At 37.1% G+C, this 16078-nt stretch overlaps 1 protein-coding gene across 2 annotated transcripts in view; it reads right to left on the bottom strand.

Annotated features, from left to right (window-relative positions):
* The window catches only part of TNPO3 (transportin 3), an 81616-nt gene that overhangs the window by 53053 nt on the left and 12485 nt on the right, over positions 1-16078 (bottom strand). For both annotated transcript variants that reach the window (XM_077770748.1, XM_077770749.1), the window contains one exon: positions 782-982. In XM_077770748.1, coding sequence (XP_077626874.1) covers positions 782-982 — 201 coding nt within the window. The remainder of the gene's footprint in view (positions 1-781; positions 983-16078) is intronic.

The raw sequence follows: 16078 nt of genomic DNA, 5'->3' as shown, positions 1-16078 counted from the left end.
TAAAAAGTTAACCTCTAAAAATGAAAAACAAAACCAAAAAACAACAAAAAGAAGTCAGAAAGCACAAACTATACATTTTCCTCGGAATATATCAATACTTACTTTTATTTGGCAATACCATAGAACTTCATGGACCGATTAATTATACTTTGCCAAAAGGCCAAAGCTACTAACAAAGTCCGCCCTTTGACTCACTTCTCAAGTAATGGAATGCCATTTCCCTTCTCTTTCCATTTCTCATCTTGAAGCCTTACGCAAAAGCCTCCTTCCTCTTCAAGGGCACTTCTACGCCAGGCAGAGAACACATGTGAGTATGTATTCACTAAAGCTTCCAGTTTTCCTTTCTAATGTATTTCCCAGTCTAAGGAGGAAAGGCCAGATGGTTCACAATTTCATTCATGAGAATTTTACTAGCCAATTGGTCCAGAAAGGAATTTTTTTTAAGTAACTATGTAGACCTCTGACCCAGAACAATAAACAGTATTTTTATCATCTGCAATTTTAACAGTAGGGTGGGGGGTAGGGCACGTGCCTGTCTGTGAAACTTCTACTCACCACCACCACCCCCACTTCTGGTATTTAAACTGGTTTTAAATCAAATGAACTCTAAGATTAATATAGAAGATTTACATTTTCACTTTCTATGCTCTTAAGAATATAGCAATGAGTCTGTAATAAAGTTGCTAACATTACTTAATATGGCCTAGCAAAGTCAATCAAAATTAATCTGGTAAATCCAAACAACCGTACAAATTTCCCTAATGAGAAGCACAGGATTTACCTGCGTTACAATGACAGGTGACAAGTCTTTCAAGTTCTGGATATGGGTTAGTAATGAGTCCCGTAAAGAGGCATGAGAGTCTGTGGGGAGCTCATAAAATGAGGTCTGAATCTTCATTTTCATGGTCTGTGCAGCAAAATAGCATGATTCCACATCCTGTCGAATCTGTAACAATTGGTCTGAAATCTCCCATGCATGAACCTGAAAGCAGACCAAACAAAAATGTCTTAAAGATTATTTTACTAAATAATTGTAATGTTATACCTCAATACAATACACATAAAAACATATATAGACCAAAGTATAATAAAAATCTGACAAGCTAAATTACCCACTAATTCAGCCAATACCTCAACCTATATATTTACAGGCCCTGTTCAACAAAAGTATTACCTTGATTCTTCTGACTCATTCTGGGAAGGCATAGAGTTATCAATCAGGTCAGTAGATCTAATCTTGCTGATTAGAATCATTAATTGTGTAGAGGGGAGAGTATAAAGAAAAAAGTCCCAAAAGCTCCTACTAAAACTGAAAGGTCATAACTTTCAAACCTATATCTATGCATTGGATGTTTCTTTTCCACTTAAATAAGTAAGCTTTTGTTCACTTTGAGAATGGAGTCTGAAAAACATTTTAATATATCCATAAATAGAATATATTTCTCAATAGGCTACATTTCAATCTTTAGTTCCCGAATAAAACAGCAGAAAAATTATTTCACCCCAAGTGAATATTTCACACACTTCTATTATTTTCTGATGTATTTATGTTTGGCAAAGTACTACACATAATACTAAAATCATTTTCACAGGAAAAAATAAATGTATCTATCAAAATAATAATGGAACAAAAGCACAGGATTTGGTCTCTAACAGCTAGACACAGTTATAAAAGAGAGCTCTATTTTGAAAGATAACTTTAGGAACAAAGTCCTGCAGTACACAGCAGACAACTAATTAACAACTGATAAAATTCTAATCCAATTCTACCAAACTGCCTTTTCTTGGAAGAAAGCTAAAATGCCTGGCAATAAGAAACTGAAGATTCAATCTTAGCAATTGTGAAAAGAAATCATCACATAGATTTACCCAGTCAATTTCTTATGATAATAGAGTACGTCACAAGAAATATATAATGATTCTTCAAGATCCTTCCAAAGATAAACAGAAGTCAAGGAAGGGAAACAGGCAGAATAAATGGCCTGTACAAATTCCCAAAGTAAACTGAAAATAGAGACCTTGAAATTCATGAAAGTTTATTAACATAAAACTGAGCTTTCAGGACACCTGGGTAGCTCAGTCAGTTAAGCATCCAACTCTTGTCTTCAGCTCACGTCATTATCTCATGATTCATGAGTTGTAGTCCAGCATGGGGCTCTGCACTGACAGTGCTCACTGAGCCTGCTTGGGATTCTTTCTCTCTCTCTCTCTCTCTCTCTGTCCCTCCCCTGGCCGTGTTCTCTCTAAGTAAATAAATAAACTTAAAAAAAAAAAATCTTAAAAAAAAAAAAAACCTTAGCATTCAATCAAGTAAGATGTTGGAAAATAAGCATGAAACATTATGTCACAAAAAATCTTCTAGTCACGTAAGATTTTAACTATTTAGAATCTAACCAGTAACTCGAGCACACCTGTATTTTAATATGACATCAAAATATACTTTGCTCAAACTGATATTTTATAATCTAGTCTTTTTTTATTTTATTTTTTTATTTTTTTTTGAGAGAGAGAGAGAGAGGGCAAGCAGAGGAGGGGCAGAGAGAGAAGGAGACACAGAATCTGCAGCAGGCTCAAGGTTCCTGGGTCACCCAGGCACCCCTAGGGGTTGTTTTTTGTTTTGTTTTGTTTTATCTAAGCTCTATGACCAATGTGGGGCTTGAACTCATGACCCTGAGATCAAGAGCTGCATGCTCTACTGACTGAGCCCGGCAGGCACCCCACAAACTGATATTAAAAAAAAAAAGATAATTGAAAAAGATTCTATGAAGCCTTGTAATCTCCATAAATGTCCTCATAAAAACACAGCAGTTAGTGAACAAAATTAAAGCACTATGGACATTTACAACAAAACAAGGTATTATCTAGTTATCTCTAGAATCCCAAAATATAAGTTGTTGGGGACAAACCAGTAACATCTATAAGACCTGTGCAGTTTCCGCTTCAGTAAAAGCAGAAGCAGAGGAAAACAACAGGCTATCTAATGGATCTAAGAGCAGAGGAAAACCCATGGAGCCAAAAAATATTCAACTGGAAAGAACAGAGAGACAATTTGAGGACTGAAAGTGGAAGAGTTTTTGTCTAATCTAAAAGGTGAGTGGAAGAGGTCTACATAAAACCTAAGGAGATGGTACAGTCTAACTTCCAAAAACTCTTGAAATGGAAGGAAATGATAAGACTCCAAACTCAGGACAGAGTGCTGTGAACTGAATTAAAATAATACAGGACAAGTAAAATTGAGACAAAAGAAGAAAGGAGAAGGTAACAAAGCTAAGAAATCTTAGAAATCAAACTACCATATTTGTAAATACTATCAGAAAACAACAGAAAAGAAAGTTCCTTGAAGATGAAAAATATGATCGTTAACCACACCTTCTAAAGTTCAAAAAGACTAATTTCACAAAAAATAAGCAACTGAGGTCAAATGCTATATAGCTATAGCAAGAAAAATAAAATAATGAACAGAATAACATCTTTACAAGGAAAGTAGACCAGAAAAACATTTTTAAAACTAGCCTAAAGTCCAAAGGACACAGAAACCAACGTGAAAGAGCTCAATGGCCAAAGATTTTAAAAACCTAGTGTAAGACAGTAGATTATTACAATAGTATTGGATAACTCAAAAACAAAGCAAATACCCATGAGTCCATACTGATCTGAATAATGACGGAATAAATAACTGTAGAGAAGTTATCTGTAAGATGTTAAGACATCTTTTTTTTTTTTACATAAGAATGCTTAGTTAATAAATTTAAGAAGGAATGAGAAAAATAAGACAATCACTATTTCAACACTATAGTAATAACTGCTACAGCAAGATTCATGAACAGGGGATAAAATTAGTGAACTTTAAAAAGAAACAAGGTATATCAAAGTATCCCAATAAAATATGTGTTGGTGTTAATACATGTCCACAAATTCTTGGACAATTACTACATAAGAACTCAGACTACTCTGCTAGAGAGACAATGTAAAGAGATGTAAAACTACATGTAAAGCAAAAGGAGCCCGGCTAAGTCCAGCCTTCCAGCCGTTTCTACCAGAGTGTTAAGCATGTGAATAAAGCCATCTTAGAACCTCCAGACCAGCCCATCCACCTGGATGGGACAGAATTATCCCATCTTCATGGAACAGAATTATCATCACAGAGCCCTGCTAGAATTTGTGACATACAAAATTAGGATAAAATGAAACGATTTTTGTTTTAAGTCAATATTTGCTTCACAGTAGATCATGAGAACAAATCACCAAATATTATGTGCATCTTGATAAAAGAGGATCCCTTGGCAATTTGCAGGAAATCCAGAGGAGACTAGAATTGTATCATAACTATGCAACTGGCAAAATCCACACTTTCAGGAAACTCAACAGGTCAAATGGCCCAGATTCCTCAACAGTTAACACATAATTTTAAAAACAGCAGCAAGGAGTGCCTGGGTGGCTCAGTTGATTAAGCATCTGACTTTGGCTCAGGTCATCATCTCACAGTTTTTGAATTCAAGCCCAGCATCAGGCTGCTTTGGATCCTCTGTCTCCCTGTCTCTCTCTGCTCCTCCCCAGCTCATGCATGCACACTTTCTCTCACTCAAAAACAAACATTAAAAGAACAAAAACAACAAAAAACAGGGGTGCCTGCATAGCTCAGTCAGGTGAGTGTCTGACTCTTGGTTTCAGCTCAGGTCACCATCTCATGCTTCGTGGGTTCAAACCCTGCATCAGGCTGCGCGCTGACAATACAGAGGCTGCTTGGGATTCCCGCACACTCAATCTCAAAAATAAATAAATAAACTTAAAAAAAAAACCAGCAAGACTAAAAATTACAAAGAAACACAAGGAAAGAATACTATGAGAGGACAATGGTTACTTTAGGGAGAGGGAAGCAGTTATGTCAAACAAAACAAGAAAAACTTCTGGAATGGCCAGCAGAGTTCTATTTCTTGACTTGGGTGGTAGCTATAAGGACACCCATATATAGCAATTTACCAAATTATACATTTGTTCCATGCTGTTTTCTGTATCTGTGTTTAAAAAATAAACCAGAGCAACAAAACAAACTAAAAACTTCAATATAAAGGTTCATTAATGGGGTGCCTGAGTGACTTAGGCAGTTAAGCATCCAACTTTGGCTCAGGTCATGATCTCGAGGTTCATGAGTTCGAGCCCCACATTAGGCTTGGTGCTGACAGCTCAGAGCCTGGAACCTGCTTCAGATTCTGTGTCTCCTCTTCTCTCTGCTCCTCCCCAACTCATGCTCTGTCTCCCTCTCAAAAATAAACATTAAAAAAAATTTTTTACAGTTCATTTATTGTACAATGCCATGTTGTGCTTTAATCTGAATGGCAGAAACTAGTAAAAATTCCAATTGTATCATTCTGAGTTATCTATATTTCTAACTTACATGTTCCTACCCCTTTATTTTTTCTTAAACAGTTTATTGTCAAGTTTGTTTCCATATAATACCCAGTGCTCATACCAACAAGTGCCTTCCTCCACGCCCATCACCCCCCTACCACTCCCCCACCCCCATCAGCCCTCAGTTTGTTCTCAGCATTCAAGAGTCTCTCATGGTTTGCCTCTCTCCCTTTCCCCCACCATTTCCCCCCTTCTTCTCCCCCATGGTCCTCTGTTAACTTCCTCCTAATCCACCTATACGTGAAAACATATTCTACCTCTTTAAAAGTAAATATCTTGAGGGGCGCCTGGGTGGCTCAGTTGGTTAAGCATCTGACTTCGGCTCAGGTCATGATCTCACAGCTCGTGGGATCGAGCCCCGCGTCGGGCTCTGTGCTAACAGCTAGCTCAGAGCCTGAAGCCTGTTTCAGATTCTGTGTCTCCCTCTCTCTCTGACCCTCCCCTGCTCATGCTGTCTCCCTCTCAAAAATAAATAAAACATTAAAAAAATTTTTTTTAAAAAAGTAAAGATCTTGGGGAGCCTGAGTGGTTCAGTTAGGCATCTGACTCTTGGTTTCAGCTCATGTAATGATCTCACAGTTCATGAGTTTGAACCCCACATCAGGCTCTGCGCTGCTGGCGCAGAGCCTGCTAGAGATTCTCTCTCACTCGCTCTCTCTGCTCCTCTTCTACTCATTCTCTCTCTCAAAACAAGCTTTTAAAATAAATAAATAAACACAGAGATCTCAAAACGGAAGGGCAGAACTGAAAGTCAAAACAAAACAAAACAAAAACTATCTCCTTATGGACCGTTAAACTTGGGAGTAGGGGTGTAAGGATTTCTTTTACAAGTATCTTTTTTATTTTAGACTTTTTTCAAAGTAATCTCTACACCCAATGTGGGGCTTGAACTCACAAACCCAAGATCAAGAGTAGCATGCTCTTTTGACTGAGCCAGCCACATACCCCAAAAGTAACACATACTAAAAACAACCAATGGGACAATAAGGGAAATTGAAAATATCTTAAGATAAAAGAAAATGGTTAACACACACACCAAAATTTATGAGACGCAGCAACAACAGCCCTAAGAGGGAAGTTTATAGCAATACATATTTATATTAGAAAAGAGAAATTATCTAGATCATCAAACTAACTTTATACCTTAAGGAACCAGAAAAAGAACAAACTTAACCCATAGTTAGCACAAGGAAGAAGAAAAATTGGAGAAAGATAAATAAAATAGAGAATAGAAAAACAAAGATTTGATTCTTTGAAAAGATAAAAAAAATTGACAAACCTTTATCTATGTTAACTAAGAGAAATAAAATGAAAACAGGGACATTACCACTAAGTTTACAGAAATTAAAAAAAAAAAAGATTTTAAGAGGGGCGCCTGGGTGGCTCAGTCGGTTAACCATCTGACTCCTGCTCAGGTCATGATCTCACAGTTCATGGGTTTGAGCCCCGCATTGTGCTCTGTGCTAACAGCTTGGAGCCTGGAGCCTATTTCGGATTTTGACTCTGTCTTCGCTGCTCGTGCTCGCTAGCTCTCTCAAAAATAAAACAAACATTTAAAAAAATTTTAAGATTTTAAGAAATACTATGAACAACAAATTGGATACCGTAGATGAAATGGATAAACTGCCAAAAACATACAATGTACCAAGACTGAATCCAGAAGAAACAGAAAATTTAAATAGACTATATTACTGTAACTAGTAAAAAGACTGAATCAGTCATCAAAAATCTCCCAACAAAGAAAAGCCCAGGGCCAGACAGCTTTACTAGTATATTCTACCAAACATTTAAGGAAGATCAGCTTTTCTCAAACTCTTTCAAAATGCTGAAGAGGAAGAGGGAACACTTACTAATTTATTCTGTGAAGAGAGCACTACTCTGATACCAAAGCCAAAGATATTACAAGAAAACTACAGACCAGGCACCTGGGCAGCTCAGTTGGTTAAACGTTCAACTTTGGCTCATGTCATGATCTCATGGTTTGTGAGTTCGAGTCTTACATCCGCTGTCTGCTGTCAGCACAGAGCCCATTTCAGATGCTCTATCCTCTTCTCTCTCTCTGCCCCACTCCCACTCCCACTCTCTCTCTCTCAAAAATTAATAAACATTAAAAAAAAACACTACAGAGCAATATGCCTTTAAATATTCATGCAAAAAACCTCAGCAATACGCTAACAAAACAAATTCAACAGTACATTAAAGGATTATCCACCATGACCAAGTGGGATTTATTCATGGAATGCAAGGTGGTTCAACATACAAAAATAAAAAAATGTAATAAACCACATATTAAAAGAATGAAGAAGGGAAAAAAGACATAAATATCTCAATTGATGCAGAAAAAGCATTTGACAAAATTTAACACCCTTTAATGATAAAGACACTCAACAAACTAGAAGAAGGAAACTATCTCAACATAGAAAAGAACCATATATGAAAAACCCACAATGAACATCTTATTCAATGGTCACTGACAGCTTTTCAAAACTCTAAAACCAAAACAAGACAAGGATTCCCACTCTTGCCACTTAAATTCAACACAGCATTGGAAGTGCTTATTGGAAGTTCCAGTCAAAGCAATTAAACAAGAAAAAGAAATAAATGGCATTCAAACAGATGATGGGTAAGATGATGGTTACTCACAAAAGGCATAATCTTCTGTAAAAAACCCTAAAGCTTCTTCAAAAACCTGTTAGAACTAATAAATGAATTCAGCAAAGATGCAAAATACAAAATTAACACCCCAAAATCAGTTCTTATACATTAACAATGAACAATTTGAAAAGAATATTAAGAAAATTTCATTTACAATAGCACCAAAAAGAAGAGAATCCTGAGGAATGAAGTAAGGAGGCAAAAAGACTTGTACATTGAAAACTACAAAACACTGCTGAAAGAAACTAAAAATGACATCAATAAATGGAAAGACATCCTGTGTGTAAGGATTGGAAGACTTACTATTATTGTCAATACTATCCAAAGCATCTACAGATTCAATGTATTTCCTATCAAAATCCCAAATATGTTTTTTAGCAGAAATGAAAACTCCATCAGTAAATCTACATGGAATCTCAAAGGACCCCCAAAAAGCCAAAACAGTCTTGAAAAAGAACAAAGTTGGAGGTCTCACATTTCCCAATTTCAAAAGTTATAAAACCAGAATAATCAAAACAGTATGTTCCTGGCATAAAGACAGATACATAAGCCAATGGAACAAAGAGCCTAGAAATAAACCCTCGCAAATATAGTCAAATTATCTTCGACAAGCGTGCCAAAACTATACAGCGGGGAAAGGAGAATCTCCTGAACAAGCAGTGTTGGGAAAAGTAGACATCCATACGCAAAAGGAAGAAGGTGGACCCATGTACAAAAGTAACTCAAAATACATTAAGACCTAAATATAAGACCTGAAAACTATAACTCCTAAAAGAACACATGAGGGGAAAGCTTCATGACTATTATTTTGCTGGAGATTTCATGGTTGTAACACTAAAAGCAAAGGAAACAAACAAAAGTAAAAATAGACAAAAGAGACTATATCAAACTTTGGAACTTTTGCACAGCAAGAGAAGTCAGCAAAGTGAAAAAGCAACCTACGGAATGGGAGAGACTATTTGCAAAACATACTATCTGATAAGGGGTTAATATCTGGAATATATGAGGAATTTCTACAACTCAAAACAAACCACAAAAACCCCCAAATAACCCAGTTTTAAAATGGACATGAAAAAGCAATTCTCTAACGACAATATAAAAATGACCAACAAGCACATGAAAAGATGCTCAACATCACTAGTCATCAAGGAAATGTAAATCAAAACCACAATTAGATTATTACTTCACACCTGTTAAATGTCCACCATCAAAAGAAAAAAGAGAAAGTAAGTGAAGACATGGAGATACTGGAATTCTTGTGCACTGTTATCAAACACTAAATAAAGACAACAGTGCAGCCGCTATGAATTATGGAGGTTCCTCAAAAAATTAAAAATAGAATTACTATATGATCCAGTCCTCCACTTCTGGGTGTATATCCAAAAGAACTGAAAATAGAATCTTAGAAAGGTATTTACACACCCATGTACACTGCAACCATTATTCACAATAGCCAAAAGTTGAAAACAACTCAAATGTTAACTGACAGATGAATGGATAAACAAAATGTAGAATATACTTAGCAAACATATTATTCAGTCTTAAAAAAATAAGAAGTACCATTACATGCTATAAAATGAATAAACCTTGAGGACATTATGTTAAACAAGTCCAGTCAGTCACAAAAAGGCAAATGCTGCATTATTCCATTTATATTAGGTTTCTAAAGTAGTCGAACTTAGGGCCAGAAGGAGGGTGAGGTGGGGTGTTTTACAGTACGTCTAGAATTTCAGTCAGGCAAAATGGAGTGGCGTTCAAAGGATCTATTAAGCAACAACGTATATGTGGTTGACAATACCAGGTATTGTATACCTGGAAACTGCTGGGAGGGTAAATCCATGTTACGTGGTTTCTGCCACAATAAAAAAAAGTGTGGTATCGGGGGCGCCTGGGTGGCTCAGTCGGCTGAGTATCTAACTCTTGGTTTCAGCTTAGGTCCTGGTCTCGCGGCTTGTGGGTTTGAGCCCTGCGTTGGGCTCTGCACTGACATCATGGAGACTGCTTGTAATTCTCTTCCCCCCTCTCCCTGCCCCACTCTCTCAAAATAAACAAACATAAAAAAAAAAAACCAACCTGTGGTACTGGCATAAAGACAGACACAAGACCAGCAGAACAGAACAGAGAACTCAGAAATAAATCTTTGGATGTCTGGTCAAATGATTTTCAACAAGGACAAGAGGACCCTTATTTTACATCATATACAAAAGTTAACCCCAAAAGGATCACAAACTAAATATAAGACATATAACTATAAAATTCCTACCAAAAAAAAAAATAGAGGAAAAACTTCATGAATATTAGATTTGGCAATGATTCTCAGATCAAAAGCACATTCAACAAAAGTAAAAGTAGATAAACTAGACTATTACCAAAATTTACAATTTCTAATTATTATCAAATGCAGGATAAGTATGAAAAGGCCACCCATACATAGGAGAAAATATTTGCAAGTGATAAATCTCGTAAGGGGTTCATATCCAGAATAAAGAACTCCTACAACACATACCCTCAAACAACCCAATTAAAAAATGGGCAAAGGCCTGAACAGACACTTCTCCAAAGAGATGTACAAATGACCAATAATCACATAAAAAGATGTTCAACATCACTAATCATTAGGGAAATGTAAATCAAAACCACAATGAGATACCACTTCATTCTCATTATGAATAGCTAGTATCAAGAAAACAAAATGGTAGGGCACCTGAGTGGCTCAGTCGGTTGAGCGCCCAACTTCGGCTCAGGTCATGATCTCACGGTTTGTGGGTTCGAGCCCCACATCGGACTCTGTGCTGGCAGCTACCTCAGAGCCTGTTTCAGATTCTGTGTCTCCCTCTCTCTCTGACCCTCCCCTGCTCATGCTGTCTCTCTCTCAGAAATAAATAAAACATTAAAAAAGAAAAGAAAAGAAAATGGTATGGGATGTGGAGAAACTGGCAAACTGTGCATTGCTGGAGAGAATTTAAAATGGTACAGACACTATGGAAAATAGCATGGCAATTCCTCAAAAAATTAAAAATTAAATTACCATATGATCCACCAATTCCACTTCTAAGTATATGCCCCAAACAATGAAAAGTAGGGACTCAGATATGAACACACCAATGATCATAGCAGCATTTTTTTTTTCTAAATTTATTGTGGGGGGTGGGAGGGAGAGAGAAAGTGGAGGGAAGGGCAGAGAGAGAGGGTGAGAGGATCCAAAGCAGGCTCTGCATTGACAGGCTGACTGCAGCAAGCTCGATGTGGGGCTTGAACTAATGAACCACAAGATCATGACCTGAGCCAAAAAGTTGGACGGTCAACCAACTGAGCCATCCAGGTACCCCATACACAGCAGCATATTTCAAAATAGCCAAACACTGAAAACTCAAATGCTAACTGACAGATGAAAAGATAAACAAAATGTGGTATAGACATACAATGGATTACTATTCGGCCTTAAAAAGGAAGTACCATTAAGAGCTACAACACAGATGAAACTTCAGGACATTATGCTAAGTGAAATAAGCCAGACACCAAAAGACAAATATTCTTCTAAGATTCCATTATATGAAGTACCTAGAGTACTCAAATTCATAGAGACAAAGTTAAAATTTTGATTGCCAGGCACTGAAGGGGGAGGATAATGAGAGTTACTATTTGATGGGTACAGTTTCAGTTGAAGATGAAAAATTCTGGAGATGGACTGTGGTGATGGTAATACATTAATGTGAATGTATTTAATGGCACTGAATGTACACTCTAAAATAGTTAAAATGTTAAATTTTATGTTACTCATGTTTTGTTACCCACCAAAAGAAAGAAACACAGTTTAGAATCTGTGTTCACAATCACAGTTTAGAATCTGCTCAATCTCTTCTTAAAGGGATTTGACCCTACTATAAAGACCTGCAAGAAGCAAAAGAACTCGTGTCAGGAAGAAAATATCATTTATTATCTCTTCAACTTTTCATAAACAATATATCCAGTATCAAATAAAAGCAAGACTAAATAGTAACAAAGGAAAAAGAAACAGGCAATAGAAAATACCATATCTAGATGATGGAATGAGGAGTAAAACTACGATGCCTAGACCAAAGTGGTAAAATTTAACATCACCAATAATGGAACAAACAGATTTTATGCTACTCCTGATGTGATTCACTGAAAACAACAAATTATCACCCATGTAGTATTCCTCCAAAAACTGTTTCACCTGAATACAACCATGAGAAAATAATGAGACAAATCTAAATAGCAGGGCACATTAAAACCAAAGACAAAACAGGCCTGGATTGGTTTTTAATGTCGTTATCATAAAAGACAAAAACACCCTGAAGAACTAAAAAGACCAACTACAAGCAATGCATTTTCCTTGAATAGATCCTGGATTAGAAAAATAAACACTTTAAAAGCTAGTAGGAAATTTGAATACAGACTGTGTATTTGATAATACATTATATCAAAGTTAAATTTCTGCAGAGTAACAAGGGTTTTAATTTAGTTTAGAAAAATTTCCTTGTTCTGACAAGATATGTCAGTGTTTAGGGGAACAGCATTATAGGGTCTTCAATTTACTTCCAAAATATTAAAAAGATACACAGAGGACAGAAAGAGAGAAGCAAATGGAGCACTGTCAAACTGAGGAAAAGGGTTTATCTGTGTTCACTATACAATTCTTTCAAGTTACAAACTTGTCAAAATAAATAGTTTGGGGGCGGTGGGGCGCCTGGGTGGCTCAGTCAATTTAAGTTTCTGAGTTCAGCTCAAGTTATGATCTCACAGTTCACAGGTTCAAGACCTGCGTCAGGCTCGGTGCTGACAGCGCAGCTGGAGCCTGCTTCTGATTCAGTGCTTCGCTCTCTACCTCTCTACAGCTCATGTTCTCTCAAAAATAAATTTAAAAAACATTAAAATACATAGTTTGGAAAAATTAAGTAGCTAATTAATATATCAAGGAATTAGAAGACAAATTGGAGAATTTCCATTAAGAAATGAAATCTATAAAAATGAATCAAATGGGGCACCTGGGTGACTCAGTCAGTTAAGCTTCCAACTTCAGCTCAAGTCATGATCTTGTGGTTCGTGGATTCAAGCCCTGTGAAGGACTCTGTGCTGACAGCTCAGAGCCTGGAGCTGCTTGAGAATCTGTGTTTCCCTCGTCTCTCTCTCTACCTCTCCCCCACTCACACTGTGTGTGTGTGTGTGTGTGTGTGTGTGTGTGTGTGTGTGTGTGTGTGTGTGTGTTTGTGTGTGTGTGTGTCATTAAAATAAATAAACATAGAAAAAAAGAAACAAATTCTAAAACTGAAAAATATAGTAACCAAAATTAAAAACCAAATGGAAGGGTTAAAATAGCAATCAGACAACTGAAGAAAAAATTAGTATATTAGAAACAAATCAAGAGAGAATATCAAGACAGAAGCACAAAGTCAAAAAAGACGAAGGTAAAGAATGGGAAGAATCCGAGTAACATGTGGGACACAGTGAAAAGGTTTAACATACATATAATGGAAATCTTAGGAGGAAAAGAAAAAAGAAAAGAAAAAATGGGAGAAGTACTAAAGATAATGGCTAAGAAATTTCCAAAGTGACAAAAGATACCAACCAGACTTAAGAAGCTTCATAAGCCCTAACAACAGAAAAACCAGACCTATGCACATCTTAACTGCTAAAAATCCAAAGAGGAAAAAAATCTAAAGGACAGAAAAAAAGATGTATTACCTTTAAAAGAACAATTAGACTGATAGCTGACTTGCCAACATAAACAATGGGAACCAAGTATCTTCAAAGTACTGAAAGAAAATAACCACCCATCAGTTACTTTATACTCAGCAAAAAACTTCCAAAATGCAACAAAATTAAGACATTTTAAGACCATAAAGAAAGTGGAGCCTGACTGACTCAGTTGGTAAAGCATGTGATTCTGGATCTCCGGGTCCTGAGTTCAAGCCTGATGTTGGGTCTATTGTTTAATCGCTTATTTGCTTGCTTGCTTACTAAATAACTATAATTAATTCATTAATTTTTTAAAAAAAATAAGAGAAGACAGTTTATAACCAAAAGACCCAAAAGGAAGAAAACACTAAAGGGTGTTCTTCATGGAATAGGAAAATAATTTTGGATGGAAACAGGAAGAAATGAAGAGTAATGGAAAGGTTAGGTATGTGAGTAAATCTTTACAGACACTGACTATATAAAGCAATATCATCTTGTGGGGTTTAAGAACATATGAATAAAAATACCAGAAAGGAATTCTATATCCATGTAAGAAGCAGAAAGTCAGAAAGAACACTGCTTTTGAGTTAACAATAACCAAAAGCAAATAAACTACAAAATAACTTTTCTTAAAATGCATCAGAAAGCTGAGGTCCCAGAGCAACCAAGTAGACTGAAATCTAAAGACAGATCTCGCCGAGGAGACAAGAGGCAAGCACTGACTCATCCATCGGTGGCAGAACATATGAGGAAATCACTCAGGGCACCAGGTAACCAAGTAATAAAAATTCTGCTAAAATTATGAACAAATTGATAAAGGCCATGTGTGGGCTAATGTGGATGTATAAAACCCCTAGGGCTCACAGACCCAAGGGGAGTCCACAGGCTCTTGGGCACAGACCTCCCCAACATACTCTGAACAAAGACTGGGCAGGAGGGCAAAAGAGCAGAGAAAACCTTCCTTTGGTAGGATGATCCTGGACAAGAACAGCCTCAACCGCAGAAAAGGCACAAAAAGCTGACCAGACAGCCCCTCTCCTCCACTGAATAAAAGCCTCAAGCTGTGTGGGGGCAGTAAATCCTGTCACCCTCAGGGCACACTGCTGTGGCAGACCGGACTGAGGGCTCCTACCCCTGAGGGAAGGGCGAACAAATGTATCCTGCGCAAGCCCTGCCAGATGCAGGCAGAGCAAAATTCCCCAGGTGAGGCCAGGATCACCGCGACAGCCCCACCATTGAGGACGGCAGCACTGGCACTGCCTAGGCCTATGGTACACTGGGACAACAGAGAACACTGCTGTCCCCTGTTTCCCCACACAAATAAACACCAAACACATCATATTCAAACTCCTGAAACACAGAGATAAGGAGAAAATATTGGAGGCGGAAATCCATTTACATTGGCTTTACAGTTGAACTACAGAACTTTGTACTGTAATTACTTGGGCCACTGTTCATCTTTTCTAAAAGGCTGTAAGCTCTTCAAAGGTAAAGAACAACCTTAATTATCTCTACATCTCTCAGAATCCTCTGGCCATAAGAGGTACTTTATTTATTTATCTTTTTTTTTATATTTTTATTTATTTCTAGGAGAGAGAGAGAGACAGCGTGAGCAGGGGAGGGTCAGAGAGAGAGGGAGTCACAGACTGAAGCAGGCTCCAGGCTCTGAGCTGGCAGTCAGCACAGAGCCCGATGCGGGGCCCGAACCCACGAACCGCGAGATCATGACCTAAGCGAAAGTCGGACGCTTAACCGACTAAGCCACACAGGCGCCCCCATAAGAGGTACTTTAAATAAAAGTATACATCAAATTATTAAATATAAAGCAAAATGACAAGATACTATCATCTCTTAAATCCTTCACACCTCTTTGTTTTCCCAAACATGAAAAGCCCATCCTTTTACTAGGTAGCTAGATACTTACTGGACTGGGAGTCAGCTCTAGGAACAGACCAAAATGTTTAGAGAAAGAAAGGGCAACAGAACAAGCAAATCAGTTCTTTACAGATAAAGAAAACAAAGGCCCTGAGAGGATGAGATGTTTTTCATTCAGAATCTTCACTTGTAGAACTTTATTTGCCTTGCCCAGATGGAGCTTTGGTTTTGTTTTATTTTAAATATATATTTTGTTTTAGCAATGAAAAGAAGCTCAACAACTTCCTAGCTAAAATCTGAAGATTTAGAATTTTCAGAAAAACTTCAGTGAAGAGAACCTTAAAATCTCCCTAGAATGGGAGTCTCTGGAATGAGTGTACTTTAAAATATTACCGGTATTTCTGAAATGGGAAAAAAGAGAACAGTACTAAAGCAACTA

Source organism: Crocuta crocuta, unplaced genomic scaffold (genome assembly GCF_008692635.1).
Source record: "Crocuta crocuta isolate KB4526 unplaced genomic scaffold, BGI_CrCroc_1.0 scaffold266, whole genome shotgun sequence".
NCBI classification, from domain to species: domain Eukaryota; kingdom Metazoa; phylum Chordata; class Mammalia; order Carnivora; family Hyaenidae; genus Crocuta; species Crocuta crocuta.
This window is presented reverse-complemented; position numbering and strand designations above follow the sequence as displayed.